Source organism: Dendrobium catenatum, unplaced genomic scaffold (assembly GCF_001605985.2).
Source record: "Dendrobium catenatum unplaced genomic scaffold, ASM160598v2 fragScaff_scaffold_1211, whole genome shotgun sequence".
Taxonomy (NCBI): Eukaryota; Viridiplantae; Streptophyta; class Magnoliopsida; order Asparagales; family Orchidaceae; genus Dendrobium; species Dendrobium catenatum.
Window position 1 is genome coordinate 766,541 of NW_021319673.1, and position 26,654 is coordinate 793,194.

General features: G+C 31.3%; 1 protein-coding gene across 1 annotated transcript; it reads left to right on the forward strand.

Annotated features, from left to right (window-relative positions):
• Positions 1–9,102: 9,102 nt before the first annotated feature.
• On the forward strand, positions 9,103–26,033 carry LOC110103836 (probable ubiquitin-conjugating enzyme E2 16). The gene is made up of 6 exons (XM_028699062.1): positions 9,103–9,263; positions 9,376–9,479; positions 9,592–9,694; positions 9,806–9,869; positions 25,063–25,151; positions 25,803–26,033. The coding sequence occupies exons 1-6, from the start codon at positions 9,234–9,236 to the stop codon at positions 25,896–25,898; spliced, it is 486 nt and encodes a 161-aa protein (XP_028554895.1). The 5' UTR covers positions 9,103–9,233; the 3' UTR covers positions 25,899–26,033.
• Positions 26,034–26,654: the final 621 nt, after the last annotated feature.

Sequence of the window (26,654 nt, forward strand, 5' to 3'; positions counted from 1 at the left end):
TCAATAAAGAAGATGATAAGTCAAATCATAAAAAAATACAATAAAATATATGATAACTTGTATGAAAAATAAAAACTCATTGTTATTTTGGAATTTGCTTCCTTATTCTTCACTAAAACACCTTAAAATCAATATTTAAAAATGCAATTTTCCTTCCTTGGATGAATTTTGTTTGGTGAGTTGAATTTTATTTCTAGCATCCTATAAATCAAATGACAATAATTTTAATGTTACAACATGTTAAAGTCAATAGTTTAATAAAAGCTTATAATGAAATTATATAGAAAAAAAACTTTCATAATAATATTTTTTTATGATTTTCAAACCGTCGAAAATAATTCTAAATATTTTCATGTCATTTTTTCATGCTCTCATTATACATCATATTCTAGCTCCCCTTCGAGAATTCTACTCTAGAGGATTGATTAAATGGATTGATTAAATGGAGGGAGCCATATCATTTCTTGGTATAAAAGATAGGCTCTCCAAAGATGTAGGCCACTAAACCAAACCACTAATCAAAGATAACAAAAGCAATCAATTTCATTCTCATTCAATTTTAAAGAATAAATGTATATCTATAGGCATTATAAATCACAAGAAAAAAGAGAAGGTCACCAAATCATAAAACAATGCACAAATTACATAAAAAATTGTATTAGGAATAATTCTATCTAGCTAGCTAAATCATCATAAATTTTTCTTGCTTGGAACTTGTATCCTCATCCTTAGCTAAGCTACCATGTATGAAAAATAGAGATTGTATTGTCATTTTAGAATCATCCTTCATTATTCTTTATGAAAACTCCCAAAAATTAACCTTAGAAGCCTCTTAATATTCTTTGGATGAATTTTTCATGTGGATGTGGTTTTTTTTTTCGAGCATCATACAAATATAATGATAATAATATTAAGCCCATAATATGATAAAGCCGTTGATAATTATATAAAAATTGCTTAAAAAAATTCATGATTTTCAAGCTTTTTTATAAATTTTTTCATGATCTTATTCTACATTAGTTATCTTACTATTTAAACCAAGTCGTGCATATTTACTTATATAAACAACATTGTACTTCTAATTACTAATTTTATCTCCCTCTGTTGATTTTATCTTCCAATCATGTTACCCAAATCTTAAAGAAAGATGAGTGCTATTCATCGAGTCGAGGGATCAATGATATATAATATCACATCCATCATCTGTCATATTAATCATTTGTCATATCTATCATATATCATATCAATCATATGTATCATATTAAAATTAACCAATTATATCAGTATAAATCTCGTTTGTACATCCCTTATAATATTTCAATTCCTTATGCTTATTCTTACACACATTTTGTTTCATGTTAATCACAACAAAAATTATCATATTATAAATAATTTGTCCTCGTACTCTTATTAGTATCAATCCTATAACATGTTAGTTTATACACATTACTCTTTTTACGCATATCACATCATTCATATACACATCATATGCATATCATGTGTAATTATCATAACATGTAGATCTATACATTGTGCTTATCAATATATTATCTTTTAAAAGACATAAATAAGAAAGAGAGAGTGTGTGATATGACATTTCTTCACTATTTACTTTCTATTCTCTTTCTTCTCTCTATTTGCCACATTTTATTTGTTCAAAAATATTTGTGATGACAAAGAGCTTCTTTCTATAGCATTGTAATTATAAAAAAGTTGTGGTCCAACTTTTTTATACAAAAAATATAAATAATATTGATAATATAGATGTATATGTACTTTTATTTATTATTTGCATCTATTAAGATTAACAAAATTTGTATAAATAGTCAAGGCACTAATCTTTGAGGCACTTATTAGGCATATGGTAGTCTTAGCTAGGAATCTCATATGTATTATTCCTTAAGCACTTTAAATGAACTTTGGATGAGAAAAATTTCTAAATGAGGTTAAAATAACCTTCACAACCTAAGCAATATAGGAAAGCACTTGCAAAATGAATTCCTTGATGAATTCCTTAAAAGAATGGCTACAATCACTGGCGGATGTTCGTAAGTTTTAATGTGAAACTTCTTTAAAAATAAAAAAATGATTGATTTTTTTTTTTCACTCTTGATAAATAATCCTACTTATAAAGCTTGTTCTAATATTGCTCATTGCTACAGTAACAGTCGAAAGAGGATACTCTGCAATGGACATCATAAAAAATTGTTTACGCAATCGTATGAGAGACTTTTGGATGAATAATTATATGTTTATTTATATTGAAAAAGATATATTTAATGGTACTGATAATGAAATGATTGTACAATGATTTCAAAAAATGAAGAATTTGCAGGAGAAATTTTTGATTATATGTAAGAAGAATGTAATGATTTAACATTCTTAATTGTAAGTTTTTTTTCTTTTGTCATATACTATATCTTTATATATTGAGTCTAACAATCTAAAAAATTTTAAAAAATTTCTTATGCCGATCCCAAGCTTGAATAAAAAAGGTTTGAGTTTTTTTTTTTTAATTCAATAGTTTGTGCCCCCACATAAAAAAAGTCTTAGCTCTGCCCCTGGCTACAATCATACAATGTAATATCTCAGTGAGGTCTCACATATTATTCAATGAACTTTATTTTAGTTCACAAGATAATATATGAAATCTATATCCGTACAACACAAAGATCTTTTTTAGTTCCAAAACATACAAGTCATAGCTTTAGGCCACTTGAATGTGCCTTGTATATTCAACTTATTATACATGGAGATCAATGCTCAACATTACTAATCAAAAAATTCATAAGAGATCTCACTGATTATAAAGGAGATGATAAGCCAAACCATAAAAAACACATAAAATATATGTTAACTTGTATGAAAAATAAAATTTTATTGTTATTTTGGATATTTGCTTCCTTATTCTTCGCTAAAACACCTTAAAATCAATATTTAAAAATGCAATTTTCCTCTTAATATTCCTTGGATGAATTATGTTTGGTGAGGTGAATTTCATTTCAAGCATCCTATAAATCAATGACAATAATTTTAATGTCACAACATGTTAAAGTCAATAATTTAATAAAAGCTTATAATGTAATTATATAGAAAAAAATAACCTTCATAATAATTATGATTTTCAAAACGTCGAAAATAATTCTAAATATTTCCTTGTCATTTTTTCATGCTCTCATTATGCATCATATTCTAGCTCCCCTTCAAGAATTCTACTCGTAGAGGATTGATTAAATTGATGCAAAGAACAGAAAGCAACACTGATGCAAAAAGATCATCACAACTTCTTTTTCAATAAAAAAGAAAATTATAATCAAATCCATCATGCAAAATGTGTAATCAATATCACCAAATCAAATAGGCACACAAAGTGAATGGAGATTGAAAAGAAAATCCTACATCATATTGAAGAAAGGGTCAAGGCAAATTTGGAAGAGAATAAAGGCAAACCATCAATATGTATGCATTAAAAATACTCACCAAAATTAAAAAACAAATGCAAGCAAGGGCATCTTCTTTGCTTTGATGCCAAATAATATGGAATGTAGTGGAAGGTGGAGGGAGCCATATCATTTCTTGGTATAAAAGATAGGCTCTTCAAAGATGTAGGTCACTAAACCAAACCACCAATCAAAGAAAACAAACGCAAACAATTTTCATTCTCATTCAATTTTAAAGAGTAAATGTATATATATAGGCATTATTAATCACAAGAAAAAAGAAAAGGTCACCAAATCATAAAACAATGCACAAATTATATGAAAAATTGTATTAGGAATAATTCTATCTAGCTAGCTAAATCATCATAAATTTTTCTTGCTTGGAACTTTTATTCTCATCCTTAGCTAAGCTACCATGTATGAAAAATAGAGATTGTATTGTCATTTTGGAATCATCCTTCATTATTCTTTATGAAAACTCCCAAAAATTAACCTTAAAAGCCTCTTAATATTCTTTGGATGAATTTTTCATGTGGATGTGGTTTTTTTTCGAGCACCATACAAATATAATGATAATAACATTAAGCTCATAATATGATAAAGCCATTGATAATTATATAAAAATTGCTAGAAAAAAATTTCATGATTTTCAAGTTTTTTTATTTTTTTATTTTTTCATGATCTTATTCTACATTGGTTATCTTACTATTTAAACCAAGTCGTGTAAATTTGCTTATGTAAACCACATCTCACTTATAAATACTAATTTTATCTCCCTTTGTTGATGTTATCTTTCAATCATTTTACCTATATCTTAAAGAAAGATAAGTGCTCTTCATCGAGTCTAGGGGATCAATGATATATAGTATCACATCCATCATTTGTCATATTAATCATTTGTCATATCTATCATATATCATATCAATCATCTATCATATTTATCATGTTAAAATCAGTCAATTATATCAGTATAAATCTCGTTTATACATCCCTTATAATATTTCAATTCCTTATGCATATTCTTACACACATTTCATTTCTTGTTAATCACAACAAAAATTGTCGTATTATAAATCATTTGTCATCGTCCTCCTATTAGTATCAATCCTATAATATGTTAGTTTATACACATTACTCTTTTTACGCATATCACATCATTCATATACACATCATATGTATATCATGTGTAATTATTAGACCTGTCAATATTGGACCCGACCCGAAAACCCGATCCGAACCCGACCCGAAATTTTCGGGTTAGGGTTGACCCAAACCCGAAGCGGGTCGGGTTCGGGTCCAGAAAACCGACCCATTTGCAAAAACGGGTCGGGTTCGGGTTGACCCGAAATTTTATATATTTATATGATGTGTGAGTCACTATATATATATATATATAACCAATATTCATTCATTTATCAACCAGATCAATATAGACATCCAGAGCTGATTAATTGCATTAGAGAAAATCGATAAATTACAAAAAAAAAAAACATAAATCACATTATTATTCTTAATAATTATAATCTACAACCAGAGTTCAAAATAATATTTATAATAACCACACTAGCTACAAAAAATACATAAATTAAAATATGACATAAAACTATACTAGCATCAGTACACATCCTTAAGCTACATGCTCCTTACCAGAAATTATTTAAAATTATATAATAAGCATAAAAGCCCAGCAATTAACCAAAACTCTATCATTATTTTCAATGTAAAGCAAAAGAATCAATATATGTATGTTCAATTCTAATCACTATCAATCATCATTTAATATAAGTAAAAATAAAAAAAAATTAATAATAAAATCAAGATGTTTCGATAAAGTCACTCAATAAGTAATTCTAGCATGTTATTCTATATTGTATTAATATTAATGTTAGTATAATTTTAGTTCTATCTATCAATCATTTAATGTAAAGAAAGAAAGTACAATCAATCTTTAATGTGATTTTTTCTTTTGTACATCTGTTATCTGTCATATATATGAATATGTCAATCTCATCTTACTTTTCATTTATTTTGATTAATCATTTATTTTCACAGGTGACTTTTAATAATCAATTAAGAGTCATCACCCTCTACTCGTCGACGTAATTCGGTCAGTCGGTTACATGCTATAACTAGGATTATACTACTAACATTTTATTTAAAAGAAAACACATAGGCCCACCCCTCATGCGTAAGATATTATATTTTAAAAGTCAGCATGTATTCATTATAGTGTTAACAACCAATCTTCCTTGCTTCCAGGCAAATGCTATCTTTTTCTATGTAATGTAAGTTAATATAATGTATGAAATACCAAAAATGTATAAATACATGAAAATCTATCAAATTTGGCTACTATGTATTTACTTAAAAAATTTATAACTTCCAATTTAACCAATAAAAATTTAATATATTCCTGCCAAAATATTTAGATTAACGACATCTATCATATATAAAAAATTATGCGATAAAAGTTTTACCAATACAAAATTATCCACTTTTTTAGATAATAAAAATATAAATTTGATCAAAAAATATCCAAAATATAAAATTATTAAAATCAGAATAACAGTTCCTTATATCGAGATGAGCAACTATCCCAACAAGACCGAGATATAAAAATTGCTTCATAACCTTTAAATCCTCACTTCTATTTTCAAAATTCCTTATATCGAGATGAGCAACTATCTCAAAATTCCTTTTACGGTTCTCTGTTATGCGAATTGAAGAGATTAAAAATAGTTTTAATATATTTGTTTAGTACTTTGTGATATTTTATATTAAAATAATTATATAATTTAATTTAACGACAAATCACAACAACAATAACAACAACATCATCAAGCATTTATCCCACTACGTGGGGTCGGCTACATGAATCCTTTTTCGCCATTGTGTCATGTTAAAAGTCAAATTCTCATTTAAATCTAATAAGGAAAGATCATTTCTAATATTTTCTAACCAAGTTTTTTTAGATCTATCTCTACCTTTCTTAACATAAGTCAAATTTAATACCTCAACTTTCCTAACTGGGTTATCAGAAGGCCTAATTTGTTTAATGTGACCAAACCATCTAAGGTGACTATCTCTAATTTTTATATTCCACTGGAGTTACTCCAACCTTTTCATCTTCGTCATATATAATTTAGTTCAACCTTTAGTATAAATTTATATAAATTCTTTTGGGGCTTCAAAAATTATGAAAAAAAAATATCCATAAAATAATTCATTTTATTTTGAAAAATATTGATGAAATTGGTTTGCAAAATGGATACCTAACGATCTCAAAATTTCCACTTATACCAAATATGTGTCAATTTCTTTAAGATTTGCACCAATGCCCATAAATTACAGAAAAATTATAATAGTAAAACACATTTATATCTATCTTATGGCGAAGATGATTTTCAAATTTGGCTTAAAATGAATCCTACAACAACAATAACAACATCAAACCTTTATCCCACTATATGGGGTCGGCTATATGAATCTTTTTTCTTCATTATGTCCTGTTAAGAGTCAAATTCTCATTTAAATATAATAAAGAAATATCATTTTTAATATTTTCTAACCAAATCTTTTAGGTCTACCTCTACCTTTATTAACATAGGCCAAATCTAATACATATACTCCTCTAAAAGGGTCACTGGAAGGCCGACATTTTACATGATCAAACCATCTAAGGTGACTCTCTCTAATCTTATCTGTCACTGGAACTACTCCAACCTTTCCCCAAATATGCTCGTTTCACATCCTGTCTCTAAGAGTAAATCCACTCATCCACCTAAGCAGCAACACTTAACTTAATATTAAGCTTCTCTTTTAATGGCTAACATTTTGTGTCATAAAGCATTGCAGGTCTCACCATCATCTTATAAAATTTTCCCTTAAGCTTGTGTGGTACTTTTCTATCACACAACAAACCCGAAGCATTCCTCCACTTCAACCATCCAACTTGAATTCTACTAATAATATTTACATCTATTTCACTATCACTCTGAACAATATACCCAAGTTATCTAAAATGAGTACACATATTAATGACTTGATCGCTCAAAGTTACAAACTCCTCACTAGATCTATTACTACTAAAATTACACTCCATGTATTCGGATTTAAATCTACTCAAATGAAAAACTGTAGAATCTAAGGTTGACCTCCATAATTTGAATTTACCTTTAACTCCCGCTCTAGTCTTAACAATAAGAAGAATATCATCAGCAAAAAAACATACACCAAGATACATCCTCTTTCAAATGTGTAGTGAGAACATCCATGACTAAAGCAAAAGGATAAGGGCTTAAGGCTGAACCTTGATGCATTGACTTCAGTGCTAAATATTAATTGCTTGTTTGACTATATGCTCATTATATGATTTTTATATATTTTCATGTAAGGATAATAAATATGTGGATTGAGGTTGATATGGGCTATAAGCTTGAGTTTCCTTTCTGAATCTATTGGTTTATTTATTTATTTTGTATTCATGATGTATTATTTATAGTGATGGACTGTTGCTGGTTGCATATCATGACTATTATACATGCCATTTTGGCATTTTGGGTCAAGGTGTAAATATTTCATGAAAAGAAATGTAATTATGTTTTTTCGTTATTTCTATTTTTTTTAATACAATTTGTCATCTCTGGTCGTTGATTGAAAAAAAAAAATTGTAATTCTTACAATTTAGCTTCTAGGGCGTGACACATGGATTCCTTTGCAAGTGATTCCTCTAAGATAAATCATTGAAATCTCTAGTCATATGTTTCATATTCTATGTTCTTCTTCTATGATAATATATTTATTTTACATCATTTATAAGCACAATGTCCATAGATGAGCTAGCATATCCAACCTCTTACATCCTAGTAGTTGTACATATAATAGCAAGATATGGGCTAACATATTATTCCTTCTACACCACATCACCCTAAGTGTCCAAATGAATGATACAATCAATGAATAGGAACTTCATGTAATCCTCCTCCTCCTTTTCCTCAATGTGAATGGGTGAGTTGATCTAATACTTGCTTAGAGGTTTGCATTTTTCATGACTAAGGGTTATGACACATTTTATAGAATAAGAGATGATTTCATCTGAAATAATCTAGCAATGTATCTCTTTAAATAATAAAACAATTAAGATATTTGGCTAGTTATGAGACTTATAAAATCAAATTTCCCAAAAATTTGTCAAATTTTAATAAGGTGGTTTAGAAACATCTCACTTAAAAATATTACATCAATATATTTAATATCTAAATTTCACAATTTTACATGCTTTACAATCAAAACTTTACAAAAATAAAAAGATCTCTCGTTGCAATTCTGTCACCATACCACTTATCTGTTGCCAGCACCATTGAGATTATATCTTAACTTCCCCGTTTTCTTGTCATTCAATTAGATCCTGATCGCTACTTCTTCTACATCTTTTAAGGTTTTGCAAAATCTACTAACTTATGTTGATAAAACTTTATATTATATAAATAATAAAATTTAAATTCAAATATATAGATAAGATAATTTAAAATGCTATATTTATAATCCCCATTTTAATAATATATTTTAAAAATAATCAAATATGGTCAAAGTAAAATTTAATGATGGATTTAATAAAAAATATTTTTCTTTCTAAAGATAAAGCCGGTCTCCAAGAAAAGAAAAGCACTCGGCACTGTCCACTTCCACGCGATGATATATTCCAAATCGCCATAGAAGACAGAAGTCCGGGCTTTTCTCCGTTAAGACAACGAAATACCCCTTTCTCTCCTCCAAGCTTTGCTTCAGAGAAGCATGACCACCGTCGCTGCTCCTTCTCGCAAGGTCATCCCGACCTCTCATCTCTTTCTTCCCCCTCGATATACCCCCTCAATCTGCGGTTCTTTTCGCTTTCGTTTCATACCTATCTTAAGGAATTTGGGTTCAATCGCAGCAGGCTCTGAGCAAAATCGCCTGCAACCGGCTGCAGAAGGAGCTCGTCGAATGGCAGGTTAACCCCCCGGTCGGCTTCAAACACAATCTTACGGATAATCTACAGAGGTCGGCTGGTCTCCTGCTTTGTCTCTTTTTATGTCTTTTGATCAGAGTTTTACACTATTTCATCTTTTTTTATGATTCGAAATTTTTGGGCGTGTATTTTCTTATTTGGAAGGTGGGTCATCGAGGTCGCAGGTGCCGCCGGTACGCTTTATGCGAACGAGACCTACCAGCTTCAAGTTGATTTCCCGGAGCATTACCCCATGGAAGCGCCGCAGGTGATAAATTGATTGATATGGAGCTGTAGTTGGATTTGTCCTTTTTCCCACTGCTTCTATCGTATTGTTCTGCTTAAATGAGTTATTTATCTTATATTTCGAATTTTTCAGGTTATCTTTCTTCACCCTGCGCCCTTGCATCCACATATTTATAGCAATGGGCATATTTGTTTAGGTAATGCTTTCTGTTATTTTATGGGATTAGGTCTTTGTTAGATGTACTTGGTGAATTATATATTAAAGAATTATATATTAAATAGAGGTTCTTTGCTTCGAACAATAGCATCCTTCTCTTTATTTTTTTTAAAATATATATCCTTCTCTTTTTTTTTATTAATATATAACTTGTTTTAGTTTATCGAATTGATTCGCAAAAAATAGTTTTAACATTTTAGCCACCACTTATTAGGAATGAATGGAGAAGATTAATTAACCTGACTCCAAAGAGCTGGGTTAATGCGAGGGAAAATTTTTTAATTTAACATTATTAATAAATTAATTAGTAAGTAAAACAAAAAAAAAATTTATAACTCCTCAAAGTCGCTTGTCAAACGGGCGACTTATATCCTCAATGCAAGTCGCCTGCTTGATTGACGACTTTGTAAGTCTCCGTTTAACGGGTGACTTACATATGAATTATTAATTTTTAAAAAAGTGAAAGAAGCAACAATTAAATTTATATAACTGTTGATGAGTAATGATTTTACAACTGTATTATAAAGGATTATAAGCTTAATGTGCCTTGAACTGTTAATTATGAATGATTTTATAGCTGTACTATTGAAGATTGTAAATTTAATGTGCCTTGAACTTTGAAGTTGTAGTGAGTAGTCACACTCTATGAGGTATAAATATGTAATAAGTAGTTATAGTCTATGAGATATAAAGTTGTCTTATCAAATCAGTATGTATTATCAATTAATGTATGAAGATGTGTATTTTCATAGCATGTAAACAACAAAAATAATCCTCATTAAATATTTTTGTTCTTATAGTTCACATCATTCATATTTTCATCTCATACTATATAAATTGTTGATGCAGAGACATTTTGGATAAGTAAGATCTATTCCTTAAACATTTATATTTTTTGCAAGAGTTGTATCATCTCATATATATTACTCAATAATATATTCATCTATAATGGATAAAATTTGAAGTATTCTGACGAAGCAAATGATTCAAGAGGGAAGCAGTCTGTTGAAAGGAAGTTTGATGCTCCCTATTGATGAGAGCCTTGAAGCGAAGACAACATCTAATGAAAAATTTATATGTGTTATACATTACTAGAGAGAAGATGAGGATTGCTTATATTGACACACACATGATGAAATTATGAAAATAAAACTCGTATGCGTTACTTAGTTAGGAATATGTAAGATTATGTTGATGTACTTGTATTATCTACAAACTCTCCTATGTTACCCAGTTAGGAATATGTAAGAGTATATTATAAGGTATCACCTCTTTATGTAAAGTTTACTCTATTTTATAATTGTTATTTAATGAATGTTAGTTTGGTGTGATTTCACTAGATTTAGTCATGAGTACGAAGGTTGTTTGTTTTTTAATTGGTCGCATTCAAAATAGTCATCTACGATCATAATGGTATCAAAGTACAATAAAATATAATACATAATCCACATCTACGGAGTATAATGTCAACATCAAAATAAAACTCAAACAATCAAAATGCACATATTACATTTCACTAATGCCTCTTATGCCGATGTGGTATCGCATAAGTGTATGGAGTGAAATGTTGTGGTGTACGTAATGACCTGGTATGTAGATGGTGTTGCTTCTCAAGACTGACATTATGATGCGTGGCTGAAGGCTTGTCCAAGGATGAAGGTACTAATTCTGGTGTGAATGCGATATCAATGTCTATCGGTGTTGGTACAGTGAAGTGGCTCTAAGAGGGATAATAATTGGCGTAAGAGGACGGTCCAACATCACATGGATCTACAGCAGGAAGGGGTGGACTAAATAATATGTATTGAGTATCTGTCTCCTCAAAATATCGAGCATCATCAATGTATATCTGTTGACGTAATCTATGACACATGTTACCTACAATGTTTACGTCCACCTGCATGAGTGTATCCTCAATTCCCCCGAAGTTTGCTGCAATCTCCTCTCCATGTTCACAATAAATTTATGCTGCAGATATTCATAAGTTATGTTAAGTTTAGCAAAGAAAGAAATTTAAAATAATTTATCACTTAAATCTATCATATAACATTTTGCTGGTGATATGAGATATCATGTATTCGGAGGGTCCACTGATGCCTTCAAGATGTATAGTGTTGCCCAAGAGCGAAATCATAATAAGTATTGCTTCACTTTTTAATCATAGTCAAAGCCACATTAATGTTGATATGAACACTAGTGCACATAGTTTCAGGAGAGACACGTGATTCTGACTATGATTACAATGTGAAGGAATACTTATCCTTGTTTCACTCTTGGGCAACAGTATACATGCTGAAGGCACCAGTGAACTCTCCTACTACATACTATCCTAGATCACTAGCAGAATGACACATGGTAAGTTTAAGTGATATAAGTTATCTTAAATATCTTTCTATACTAAACTTATCATAACTTATGAATACCTATAGCGTGAATTCATTGTGAATATGGAGAAGAGATTGCAGTCATACTTCAGGGGGATTGGAGATACACCCATGTAGGTGAACATAAACATTGTAGGTGATATTTGTTATAGATTGCGGCAACAAATATACATTGAGATGCTCGATATTTTGAGGAGACAGATATTCAACATATAATATTTAGTCCACCCCTTCCTGCTATAGATTCATGTATGCTGAGTCGTCCTCTTACGCTTATTATGGTCTATCTCAAAACCACTTCACCGTACTAATATCACTAAACATTGACATCACCTTCATACCAGAGTTTATATCTTCATCATTAGACGTGCCTTCAGTCACGCATCATAATATCAGTCTTAAGAAACAGCATCATCTATATACCAGGTCACTGCGTGCACCACAACATTTCTCTCCAAGCACTTATGCGATACTGTATCGGCATAAGAGGAGCCATTACTGATATGTATTATGTAACTTTTGGTTGTTTGAGTTCTATTTTGATGTTGACATTGTACTCCGTAGACATGGATTATGTACTACATTTGATTGTACTTTGATACCATTATGAAGTTAAACATGTTCGCAGATGATTATTTTGAAGGCAACCAACTAAAAAAAAATAAACAATATTCGTACTCATGACCAAATCTAGTAAAATCACACCAAACTAACATTCATTAAACAACAATTATAAAATAGAGTAAAACCCTATATAAAGAAATTGTCTCTTATAACATAATTTTACATATTCCTAACTAGGTAACATATAAAAGTACATCGGCATAATCTTACATATTCATAACTAGGTAACGCACACGAGCTTGGAATTGTGTTTGAGTTGGACAATATTTGTAGTTGTACTCAAACTCTTGTTGAATATACTGTCAATCTCCTCCATTCAGAAATTCCTTCTTTCCTTGTGCAGCACCTCCTATCAGCGTCTTCTAGGAATCTAAAAGCCATTCATCGTATACATGACGTCATTTATGGTACATAATACAATGATCTATATCAAACATCGACCTCTTTAATTGTTCCTTCTTTGTCATGGCAGATTTCACAAATTTGACCCTTCAAAAAGTCTAGCGAAATCAAGTGCTTCTTACATTTGATAAATCTCTGCTATAAATATTTCTAGCCCACGTCTTAAAGATCATTACCAGTCTTTTATAGCTTTATTTTCATAACTTCATCATTCGTGTGCAACAATAAGCAATTTTTTTTTCCCTCAAATAATGCATAACACTCCTAAAAATTTCAGTAGATGTTTTCGCTTCAAGGCTCTCATCATTAGGGGGTGCCAAACTTTCTTTCAACCTACTATTTCCCTCCTGAATTATCTGCTTCGTTGGGATACTTCGAATCTTATGCATTACAGACGAATATTTTGTTGAGTAATATATAAGGTGACACAACTCTTCATAAAAACTTAAGTGTTAAATGAATAGATCTTACTCATACAAAATATCTCTGCATCAATAACTTATATAGCATAAGAAGAACAAATGAATGATGTAAACTGTAAGAACAAAATCATTTAATGAGATTTATTTTTGATATCTACATGATATGACAATACACACTTTTATATATTAATTGATAATATACGCTAATTTGATAAGACAACTTTATAGCTCATAGATTATGACAACTCCTTACAACTTTACACCTCATAGAGTGTGACTATTCACTACAACTTAAATGTTTAAGGCACAATAAATTTATAATCGTCTATAGTATAGCTGTAAAATTATTCATCATCAATAGTTCAAGGCACATTAAACTTTCAATCATTTATAGTACAACTGTAAACTAATTATTCATCAACAATTATATAAATTTTATTATTGTTTCTTTCACTTAAAAAAAAATAATTCATATGTAAGTCGCCCGTTAAACGGGTGAATTACAAAGTCGTCAATCAAACATGCGACTTCCATCGATGATATAAGTCTTCCATTTGACTGTGGACTTTGGCGAGTTCTATTTTTTTTAGTTGGTTTACTTACTAATTAATTTATTAATGATGTTTAGATTAAAAAGTTGCCTAATGCGAATGGTTATGATGATATCATTTTTTTTAGTTTTAATGCTATTTGTCAGAAAATTTCAAAGTTATGTGTAAATTTTATTAATGAAATTTGATGATATATATATATTCCTTTTGACATGCTCCCTCTCTCTCTCTCCCTCTCTCCTTTATCTATTTACCTGTTGGTTTTATACTATGCTTTTCTTGATAGAATGCTACTATAATTTTTATGAAGCCCGTGTCAGTGGAACTTCTAAGTTTAGGAACACTCTTCAATTTCCCATTTATTTCTTGATCTATTAATTGTAGATGTTTTAGAACAACTTAATATTCTTTGATCCCTTCCTATTTAAAGAGGGAGAAAATTTGGGTTAAGATATCATAACCCTAATTTGATAAGGATGAGTTTTCTAATAATTGGATTTATTTTGAAATGATTGCGATACATAACTAATGATGAGGAGGTGGTTCATAGTGTTTCTAAAGTGGAGATGTGGTGGAATGATTATAGTTGGTGGAAAGCTAAGAAAAAGGTTAACTAGTTCAGGATTTTTGGATGAATTCCTGACTGAGACTCTCTTGTAGTGGATGTTCATGTTTTCTTTAGTGGAAAGGGGTGATGACCTTAAGATCACAGGTTTGAGATGTTAACTAACCAATATAGTTTTTTTTTAATCCAAGTAGGTTGTGGGTATGAAGTTTGAATCTTTTATATGAATGGATCAATAGTGACAATATGTAGACGATAGGGATTAGGGCTTTGTAAGGATTGTTTGGCTCGATCATCTGAGGGGCTGAAGTGGTTAAAGACTCTGGGAAGATGGAGGGGATATTGGAGAACAAATTTAGAAAAGTAGAGAGATATGAGTTTACAAACTTTAATGATTTCACAAACTTTAACCCAGCTTGATTTATAATTTAATCCATAAGCTTAGAGCACACCAAGTTTTCCAAGAGATCTCATTTAAGCAATGGGGTATAAATAATACATGAACTGTATTCAGAAAGGAGCAAAAACTTATTTGGAAACACATGAAAATTCGCTCATTAGGAAACACACGAAAATTCGCTCCATGGGCATGTATATGACTGGCCACCTCATTTACTCCTATTTTAAAAGTAAATAAACCACTTCAAGTATAAAGGATTCATTAAAATATATGATTGCCATTAAAAATCTTCAATTTAAGCTGATTTATGAGTTTTCAAAATGGGGTTAACACTTCAAAATTTCCTCCAAACTTTTTGTAGTTGACCTCCAATTCACAAAAGAAACAAAAAACTACAATTAATTGTCATGATAATGGTATTATTCATTGATTTATGGTTATCTTGTTATCAATCAACCGTTGCACTAATTTCAAAGCAAATCCAATGATTATTATACTTATTTTGACTAAATTTAGGCTAAAATATCATGGCCTATATTTTTTCCCTTTAGGGATAAAAGTTTTTGACAAGAAGTTGTAGCTTTTCAAATCAACAAGGCTTCTTCTCTTACTAGCTTTCATTCTTATTTTTTTAACCTGTTCCATTGGTCACAACTTTTCAGTCTTTGGTGTTACCTTGATTTATTTCCTGCGAAATTGATTCCCGCTCACTTAGCAACTTGCATTCGGCTAGTGCAACTTAGTGTTGGACTCACATTAAGGCAGATTGTTACTTAGGGGCTGTTAGGTTGCTTGAAAAAGGAATGCCGTATAAAAGAAATATTTTGGAGCTGTTTGGATGAGTGAAAAAAGAATGCAGGACTTTACTTTTTTTTTTGTTGGGCGGCGGTCCTTGCGGGGGCCGCTGACGGACGTTGGCTGCAGATGATGGGCAGCAGGTGGCGGTGGAGACGGTGGCCATCGTGTGTGGTCAAGGAAGTAATTGAGTGGTGTAAAGCATTCTCTGCCAAATATGACGGGAAACTTTACCTCATTAAAATGGAATACACTACATTTATTGTACCTTGGATTTGCTTTTCATCCAACCAAACATCAAAAAGTAAGGTTACGAAAATTGGATCGGACAACGAATCGGAAGGAGAGGTTTGACCAGTAAGACCTTAACCGGATGATGTAGTAATTACTAAGTTCATTTAAACTAAATAAAATTATCATAATAATGATGCAATCATTATAAATTATGTGAAAAAAATTAAACATAATACAAAATTATGAATAAAAAAATATGTACAAATAATTAAAAGAGCTCTTTTTAAAATAAAAGAGATATAAAATGTTTGAGTAGTTCTCAATTAATATAAAAGAGAAATTTCCTTTTGTAGATGATAGGATCAACTTATTTATGAGCTAAGATCAATAGAATGATTTGTTAAACCTATCAAGATTCAGGGGTTCGTTACATCATATTAAACAACATTTTTTTTTTATAAAACTTCTGAGTTGCAGCATCATTACTATTACCTCATTGTAAATGGAACCAAATGAAAAAACGTTTTTCGCAACAATATCTAAGGTGTTTGATACTAGAATGTGTAGAATTTCTACAAGGCAACAAGGCATTCAAAGGTTTAAAACATTATGACTTATCCAAGTTACTGCATATCATATTAGTTAAATAGCTTGATTCAATTTAAACAAATGCCATGTAAAAAATCCAAGTTACTGCATATCATATCTATACACAAAATTAAAATGTGAAGAATATATTCAATGCATAATGTATTAATAGTAAAAAAATTTATATTACATCCAAACAAACACTGGTATAATTTCTATATTCTCGGATTCTACCAAATTTTTTTTTTCTGAGGCCTTTTGGAAAATAAGAAAAAATATATAATTTTTCATCCAAACAAACACGGATTCTTGCAAAAAAAAGTAAAATTTTTTTCTTAAACAAAGCCCGGAAATATTATCGTTACCGATCGTCCCTGGAAAGGCGGAGAGCACTGGAAGGAGACGTTGCTGAGCATCTCTTGGAATCCTAGCATTGATAGTCCCTTTCCACCGGTCGGCGATGATACAATGTACAAACAGTGAACTACGAGCTGCGAAACTAATGAACGAAGCACAAAACAGAAGCCCACGAAGCATGGAACAAAAAGCAGTCAGACTCGCGACCTGGGAGAGGAAAGGAAGAAAGAGCTATAGATTTAGTTGAATCATTCATTATGCATGGTGATTTTGTGCAAGAAATTACTGACCGGAGAAAAAATCGGGGTGAAGAACCCGGAAGAGGAAGCTTCACGATTGCATGCCTTTTGCACTCTTGGATGAAATCAAAATCCAAGCCACGAGCAGCGTCGATAACCCTTCGAAATGCATAGGATGGAGAGCCGAATACAGGTGCCCGACGCATTTTGGGAGATGAATTCAACGAAGCGTATGCGTATCTTAGGGCAGTCCTTTGAATTAATACAATCCCTAAGTAATTTAAGTCGTTCGATCATACACGAGCGGATGAAATCTGTGAATTTAAGAACTGGACGGTTCTTTTAAAATCGGGCGTTAGGCGGTTCTCCGGTTCAACTGGTTAATTACTCTGTTTTTACCCGTATCAATGTTCTAACGGTTATTTCATGAAACCGAACTAGCCACCGGACCAATTCACAGTTGAACTGGCCGGTCCGGTCTGGGTTTTAAAGCTTTGCCAAAAAGTGAAAAGGTAATGCATTTACTTTGCATTCACTTTTCTTCCATTTAAACAATCCCTTAATAATTTTGCGCATTACTCCTTAGATACGAGCTTTTTAAAGAGTGGTTTATATAATCTGCACTATGTGCTGGAGTGATGCACTAGCAACCTTGTTAGTCATAACAAGGTTGCTTTGATCAAGTGAAATTGGGCTATAAGTATGACTTGGCCAACTGGCATTCTGTTATTAACTTTTAATTATGGCATCTCGTTGTTTCCTAAATTGACTATGGCAGGTTTACTTCTACAGATAATGGTGATCTTTGTTGTAAGTATGTTAATGGTGAATGTTATGTTATGAATTTTTAACTAGCACCTGAAGAATATTGAATTTGGTTTTTAAGAACACTAAATGTTTAAAAAGTTAGATGAGTCGAGAAAAGTTGAAATGTATGCTTTATTGAGGGGTAGAAACAAAAAAACTGGCAAACAAAGTAAAAGATGATAGGCATGTATGAGGGCAAGCTATGAAATTTATTTGGGTGCTTCAAACTGGAAAGGATCCATCGGATCATGGGAAATTTCTATTAGTTTCTATGAAACCTCACTAAAGGAGATCTTTGGTTGCAAGTATTTGTTGTGTAAAGTAAAAGAAAAAGGTATGGGCTTTGATTTATTTTTTTTGGTATATTTGGTAATAGATAAGCTAAATACAAAACATTTGTGTAAGGGATTTGTAATACTATAGAATGCCTACTTTTGAAGAATTTAAAATTCGCCTAAATCAGGTAATAGATAAACTAAATACAAAACATTTGTGTAAGGGATTTGTAATAGTTCAATGCAAAGAAAACTCATAACTCGCAACCTCTCCTTCCTTGTAAACTTTGGCTACCAACTGCTAGCGCTGCTCATCAACCGTCATTGCCTGTCGTCATGGCTTATAGCTATTGCCCGCCATTGTGGTTTGTTGTCATCACTGTGCACCGCTAACCACCGCAATCATTGCTGCCACTCACCCCACCCGCTTTTCGCCTGTTGCCACTGTCCCAACCATCACTCTCTCGTATACCAATGCATTTTAGATGTATCATAACAAACACAAAAAAAATTTCAAATGCATTTGATTTACATTCAACCAGACAATTCATGCATGTCTAAAATATCCAACCAAACATCCCCTAAATGTTTGCCGAGATCTACTAGTATATGACTATATGCAAAATGGCTTGCTATTAAAATCTTTGAAGATTTCAGCTAGCATGACTAAAACACAGGGAACATGATTTATTTCCATTTAGTAGCCATATGTACATGTATTCTATAATTTCACTTGAGAGCATCACCTATAAATCTGAGGATAGAAGTGAATTTCAGCTTGATGGAAAATAATTCAACTTTGGCAAAATAACAAGGCAATTTTCAAACAAAATGCACGTGCATCTTCTGAGGTGAACCCTAATATGATCAGCTTTCTGCGAGAATAGGGTAAAACTTTTGGGTACCTTATGCCTTAGGAAATATTCAAGGTAGAACAAAGAAAGGGAGAGTGAGGCGTATGGTGGGGGTGGTGTTAAGGGAGAATATTATGACAAGAGTACGCTGTTTCTTGATGTGGATGTTGACAAAAATGGGGAAAAATGCATTTCTTGGTATTAATGGGAATGCTATGGAATCCTTTGTATACCTGGTGTTTCTTAAACCTAAAATCTTTGTGTGATGAAATTTTAAATTTTGTGGTTTTAGAGTGGGATATTCTTGTTAAAGTAATGTTGCTGATTTCTTATGATTAGCTGAGGAAATAACCCTTTAGTCCAATTTTTTTTTTATTTAAGAATGCGTTTTTTTTTATTTCCTCATCTCCATCAGATTAATCCCATGCTTTATAAGTTTACAGCATAGTCTAGGGGGAGACGTCAAAATCTGGTGAGTGTAAAGCCAGTCGCATGAGTAGATCGAAACAAAAAATCAGCCAGAGCATCCATCTTAATAATCAATGCCAAGAATCATCTGTTCTTCTTTTAGGGGCTTGCTAATCAAAGTTAAATTTTTAAAGTTTTTCTCCCTGTAAAATCATTAATTTTACAATGATCATTTGGTTGTAGCAAAGGCTTGATGTTGTTGTTGTTGTTGCTGTTATGAAATGATGTCTTACTCAAAAGCTTGTTACTTTTCTTAGCATCTGTAATTGCACCACGTTAGCCTAATATATTTTTAGATAATAATGCATTGGTTGTATCGTAATTAGTGTAGGAATCTTGGACTACAGTTCTGTCAAGTACAGACATTATAAATGATATAAACTAGGGTTATGATTATACTTTCTTGTCCTTGGACAAAATTTGTCACATGGAATGCAGGACGCTAAAGGTTTACATTGCATACTCTTTAGAAAAGAATTGTAATCGAACAGGTTAGATTATCAAATAATGGTGTGGTTCAGAAAGCGTTTGAAGATAATCCGAGATGAGGTTTGTGATAGGAAGCACTTGTAGATCAAGTATTTCCTATCAATCTTCGGAAAACAGCATGATTACTTCACACAAATCCACACAAAACCACGAAAACAGTAGATAATTTGTATTATTTGATGAAATAGAAATGAAAAATAGCAAGATACAGTTGATCCTTAATTCGTGAGGAGGATCGATTTCTCCCAAATTCTCTAGACGCCGTTAGAGCCCAAAGAAAACCTAAACCAAAGATATCTCAAATTTCAGCCAAATTCAAGATGCCCTAACCCTAGGAAAACAAACTATTTAATGCATACAATTCAAAAGGAAATTTCTAAATAGTCCTTTGATGTGAAACAACATGCGATGAACAAGAACTGCTTGGGGATTTTAATATAAGATTGTTAAAGCCTTGCTAGTTATAGAATTAATGCTTACCCGAATTAAGTTCTCGGAATTATCAAATCGAAATTAAGTAAGGCATGTGGTTACAACTAGATTAATGGGACAATATCAAATTGACAACATAGAATTAGATAGTAATGTTATGGAGAGAAACAATAATCCACAATTAACAAATAGAACTTCTCACCTTGGGTCTCTCACTCACTCTCTTGTTGGTGGCACTTTAATGGAGGGAGATTGAGATCAACCGAGCGATGCCACTAGGAGACAAATGGCGCACAAAGTATAGTCCGTTGGAGTGGTAGCCGGTGGCGGGTAGTCCATGGGATGAATAGGGAGCATCCAACGTCTTATCCTTTCTTCCTTGATCATCAAAGACGAAGCTGTGGTTGATGTCGGGGTCGGCCTTCCATGGATGTGGAGAACTCTCTTCTTGAGCCCTTGAGGGGGTAACAAAATAAAAGACTAAAATGCCCCTTGGGCTAAAATAGCAACTAACCATTCATAAGGGCAAAAACGGAAAAACATAAAAATCAAATAAACTACTACATAAAATGACTCAAAATAAACTCATGATCGTAGCCGTCGATCTCCGGCGTCTCCTGATGGTACACGTGTCGAAAATGCTGACGATGTCTCATCATTCTTAGATTCAATTTTCCTCCTAAACTTCATCAAAACACCTTCCAAAGATGCTCCGGTAGCTCCTGCGGTCGGCTCGGCCTCCTGTAGAGGCGAAAGATCTGTTTCGCACGGGCCGGTCTTGCAGGACCGGCTGGACCGGTCTAACAATTTGATTATTGGATGGTGGTGATTGTTAAGAATAGAGATTTTCTTGATGCTTATTTCGGAGCTGTTATAGTTCAGAAAGTGATTGGATATGGAGAGATCTGATTGGGTTACTAGATGATGGTGATGATTTGGAAAAAAAGTACAATGGAGATGTTGGAGAGATAAGGCTAGATTATTGAATGGTGACGATGGAAACTGTTGGAAGTACTGAAGAACATTAGAGAGCTCTTGAATTACTGTAGTAGTAAAAAAATTTCGGCAAAGCAAGATCCAAATATATGATTTTTTTCCCATTGTTATAGAATGATGAATCCAGTTTGTTGGTTTTCTGAATTATTTGGACTAATTCTTTTAAACAACAAGCTAAGAGACTGCGAGTCACGCATATCAACTTAGAACTTTTTGTGTGATTTTTAACTTTTTCCTTGAAGGCGCTGTATACAAGAGGATTGAATGGTGAACTCAAACGTGAAATTATGTTATATTTGGCACTTTCCTGTTATATTGCATATTGGTTGCAGAATAAAAGATCTAAATTTATAATTTTATAGATATCCAATTTTTAATTTCTAATTGTATCATGAATGAGGCTTCCAGTCAGTGCAAAATATATTTAAAATTTGTCATCTCGACTATTTTGATAACATTCAAAATCTATTTATAATTTTTCATTGTGGACTTTAAAAAGCTAACGAGTGTCCGCATTTGAAAACTCGATGATTTTTTGTGGGTAGATTAGATGGTGGATATTGCACTTTAAAATTTTTTTCTGTTTTCATTGACAACTTCATATTCTTGATTCAAGACTTCCTTTGGGTGGAATTTCTTATATTTAATTGCTTCTCCTAACTAATTGCAAGAAATAAATTGTTGACTAAGGATGTTGTGAGAATTTGTTTATTTAATTTTGTGTTGATGGTTTGCCAATTTTTTATAGATCAATGGTTTTATCATTCAATCTAGTATTCACAAGAATCAAGGTGCTTAGGAAACTTATGCCTTGACTTAGGCTTCTGATTTAACCTAGGTCCCTGTTATGAACAATGTGTTTTCTCATCCAAGATAAAACATATAGGTAAGGGGCATACTATATCAAAGATGTTAATTTCTTGACAAAACTCAATTAATTAATTTAGGGCTTTCTGCCTTATTAAATGAACCAACACTGTGGAGGCTAACATGTGTGATCATTGAGGAACACTTGGCTTTATAGCATGCATGCTATCATGGGTTGCAAGGACAAATTTTAAGCATGAGTGCCTTATTCAAATTCATTTTTCCAGTATTTTTCGAAGGCTAAACCATGTTTGGCTTGATCTCATTTATGCGACATTGGTCTTTCATGAAATTTCGCTGCACATGTTATTAAAGTGAAAGGGTAGTAACTTGAAATGAAATGTTTTTATTTTTGGTATGTTTATCTCTAGGATTAAGATTTCTATTTTAAATCATTGGAAGAGGGGTTTGGATGACCTGATTTGAAGCCTTAATGTTCTTATTGGTGAGTCAACTTTTATGATATTGGTTTTCTTGCTTTTTGATTTATCATAACCATTAGAACATTGTTGATTATTATGATTTGGCTTGATCCTCTTATCATATTGATGCACAAAACAAGGTAGCAACACTTGCACTAGTGTTTGACTTATCTATTTTAATTGGTGGTAAGTAGCTAATAAACAAAATGGGGGAAACTCAAGAATAAGGGTTATTTCTCTTGAACAATTGCGTTAGATTTGAGCTATCTAGGCCTTTAATTGAATAACTTGCTCTATTTGATCAAGAGTAGGCAAATATTTTGTTGGAGTTATTGGGTCAAAAATCGGGTCACATTAGCCTCCAAGTAGTGGGGATCTAATTCGGGGATTTATCACAATTTTTTCATTAAACTAATTCATTTTAGTTTTTTTTTTTTTTCTATTTGAAGTTTTAGGATAAGTGGCTTTACCCTTGAGACAATGAAGTTATGGAAGTGAATAATAGAATATGGATTTAGAAAAAATGACGCCAATTTTAGAAATCCAAATTGTATTCTTGCTAGAAAGATCTACTATATAAGTGATTTTTGTTTTAAGATGGAGAAGTTGGAGAATAAAGAAATAATCTTTCTATATATTTTATTGATCTTAAGAAAGCATATGACCGAGTAACACAATAATTGATTTTGTGCGCTTAAAGTCATAATATTATTAGAGATATGTATGATAGACTAACCTAAGTTTTCAAGTGTTGTAGGTTTAATCCTCATTGAGTCTTTTATTTTCCTTATATTAGTTATGAAGATGCTTACAAAGGATGATCAAAGCGAGTTGTCTTGGTGTTTTTTTTTTTTTTTTTTTTGTACAAATGATATGTTCGAATTAGTAAGACATCTAGTGAAATAAGTGAAACATCAAATTATGAAGGAAATGTTAAGAAGATAGAGGTTTTAGAATTAATTAAATAAAAATTGAGTATGTAATACTAATATATAATATTAGTGGATATGGTGTTAAAAATTATTATTCAATATTTTTTAGAAGATAAGATCTTATCTAGATATTATATATTTGGGTCTCTTAGATCTATCATGTAAAAAGAATGAATTTTAGATAAATACAGAATTCTAGATTTCAGGCTGTATGGCTCAAGTGGAGAAATTGTTTGAGAGTTGTGTGATAAGAGGATATCATGGAGACAAAGTTTAATTTTATAATACTACTATTAGGTTAGTGATGATTGCCTTTAATAAAAATCATTAATATCTAATTTTAGTGTTATAAAAATGAGAATGTTAAGATGAATGTGTGACAAATTCAGAAGGATAAATTTGGGTTGATTATATTAGATAAAATACTATTGTGACATTTATTGAGGATAAATGGTCGTTATGTTTGGAGATTTCCAATGAAAAGTAGAAAATGTGCTTGTTAAATGAGTTGATGAGATTAGTACCCGATGATTATAAAGATGTACCAAAGGTTACATGGATGGAAGTTGTTCAAAATGATTTATGAAGACTAAATTTAACACCTTAATAAGATTTAATAAGTGAAAAATGAAGATTCATAATTACCTCTACAAATAGTTAGGATATTGCTATGATAATGATGACATAGTTAGGATTTGGCTATGATGATGATGATGGTGATCATTATGACAATTATGACAACCATGTACATGCAGATAGCTTCTTTCCCTTCAGCTGCTAGCCTTCTAACTCGTAGAAACTGAAAATTCATTATCATTATTTGGACTGCCGGAAAAACCTGCATATTAAAGTAGATTTTAATACAGAACAACAATTTTGATTCTGATACAAAGAACAAATAAAAGTTTTTTTATCTCAGTAAAATTCTTGTTGCTTGTTGAATAAGCATCAATGACAAGCAAACAAAATGATCTGTTAGCAACCATCATTCGAGCAATTAGGATGATTTAATACATTATTTTTTTTACAATAGCTAATTTTATATATAGTAATTACAATTCATTTTGCAGATATCTTATATGATTCATGGTCTCCTGCAATGACTGTAAGTTCCGTCTGCATCAGCATTTTATCCATGCTATCAAGCTCCAGCATAAAGGTACCAGTTTCCTCAGCTTGCTCTCTCAGACTCACAACTCTTGTATTTTTACCATGAAAAATGTTAAAGAGTAACTCAATAAAAGGATGAATGTGGACACTTACAAATAACATTTTTTTACAATTGTAATTTGACATCAAGAAGAAATGGAAATTCAAAGCTTCGTTCGGGACAGCTTTCTTACTGCTTTCTAAATCAATTTTTTCATACAAATTTTCTTTTTAAAAAAATTTGTGTACTAGAAAGCTGCTATTAGAAAATAGTAAAAAAAATTGTTCCAAATGAAGCCTAAAAATTTGTTGGAGATGATTGCAATTACCTTTAAAATTAGTTGTAGAATTGTGGTAAGAAGTATAGTTTTTTTTTTTTTTTTAGTTTTTGAGGTTATTGTAAATTTTTTTTATATATATTTTTCACACTTAAGAGATATATATGATTGTGAAAAAACTATATTTCACATTTTTATTAGAATTTTTTTTGAAAAATAGCATTAATAGACAGTAAGATAAAGCCATGCAAAAGCTGTTGTAAATGCTCTGTCCACATAACTCTTCCTTTGTTTTTTTTTAAGCTTAAACTTGATTGCTTTAGTATCCCATTTGTACCCTGCTTTTCTTTCTTATCATTGTGTATCATTTTTGTTTCTTTCAGCAACGCCCTGCTGATAATGACCGCTATGTGAAGAACTGTAAGAATGGCAGATCTCCAAAGGAGACGAGGTGGTGGTTCCATGATGATAAGGTATAATACTTCATTGTGTTGGTACAAAGGAATAATTTTGAGGTCATTCTCATGGAGGGTTTGTGTGATAATTTGAGATTGCTTACGTTATTTGTAAAGGGAATTATAATAATAATAGTAAAAAGTAAAAACTATATTTATCTAATATATGTTTATTTATAATAAGTATAATGATTACTAACACCTTAACAAGGGTGTAAATAAATGACCCAACTCAAAAAACTTTTGATCCAATTTGACCCATTTAATGAATGAGTTGGTTTCTATTTTGGAATTCCAACCCGTTAATTAAACGGATTGGGTTCACTCGTAAACCCATTTTGACTCGAAGGTCTATATTATATATATATATATATATATATTTTGTTACGCATTCTTGAACACGTCAATTCACATGGAGGAATCGCAAATATTTCATCAGCTTGATTCCCGTGTGATTTCATACAGAGAAATAATAATTATCACTATTTAATTCAATAATATAAACTTGGATATTTATTAGTTACAATGCTCCTTTCATTCATAAATGTGCAAAGCAATCAATGCGTGAAGCCGAAGTCACAATTAAGGAACGTCTAAGTTTCAAGCAAAAGAATAAATTGATAATTTAATATTTATAGCAAATATAAAAAATAAATATGTATTTTTAATAATTTTAACAGGATATTCTTCTCTTACTTTAATGAAGTACTCGCTTTAGATTAGCAATAATTAACTAAAATGATGAATTAAGATGAGTTAACAGAATGTAATGACATAATA

Excerpts from the sequence above, each read along its gene's own strand:
- LOC110103836 (XM_028699062.1), top strand. The coding sequence starts at position 9,234 with ATGACCACCGTCGCTGCTCCTTCTCGCAAG. Across the intron at positions 9,695-9,805 it reads ACCCCATGGAAGCGCCGCAG|GTTATCTTTCTTCACCCTGC; the intron begins GTGATAAATTGA and ends CGAATTTTTCAG. Across the intron at positions 9,870-25,062 it reads CAATGGGCATATTTGTTTAG|ATATCTTATATGATTCATGG; the intron begins GTAATGCTTTCT and ends TTCATTTTGCAG.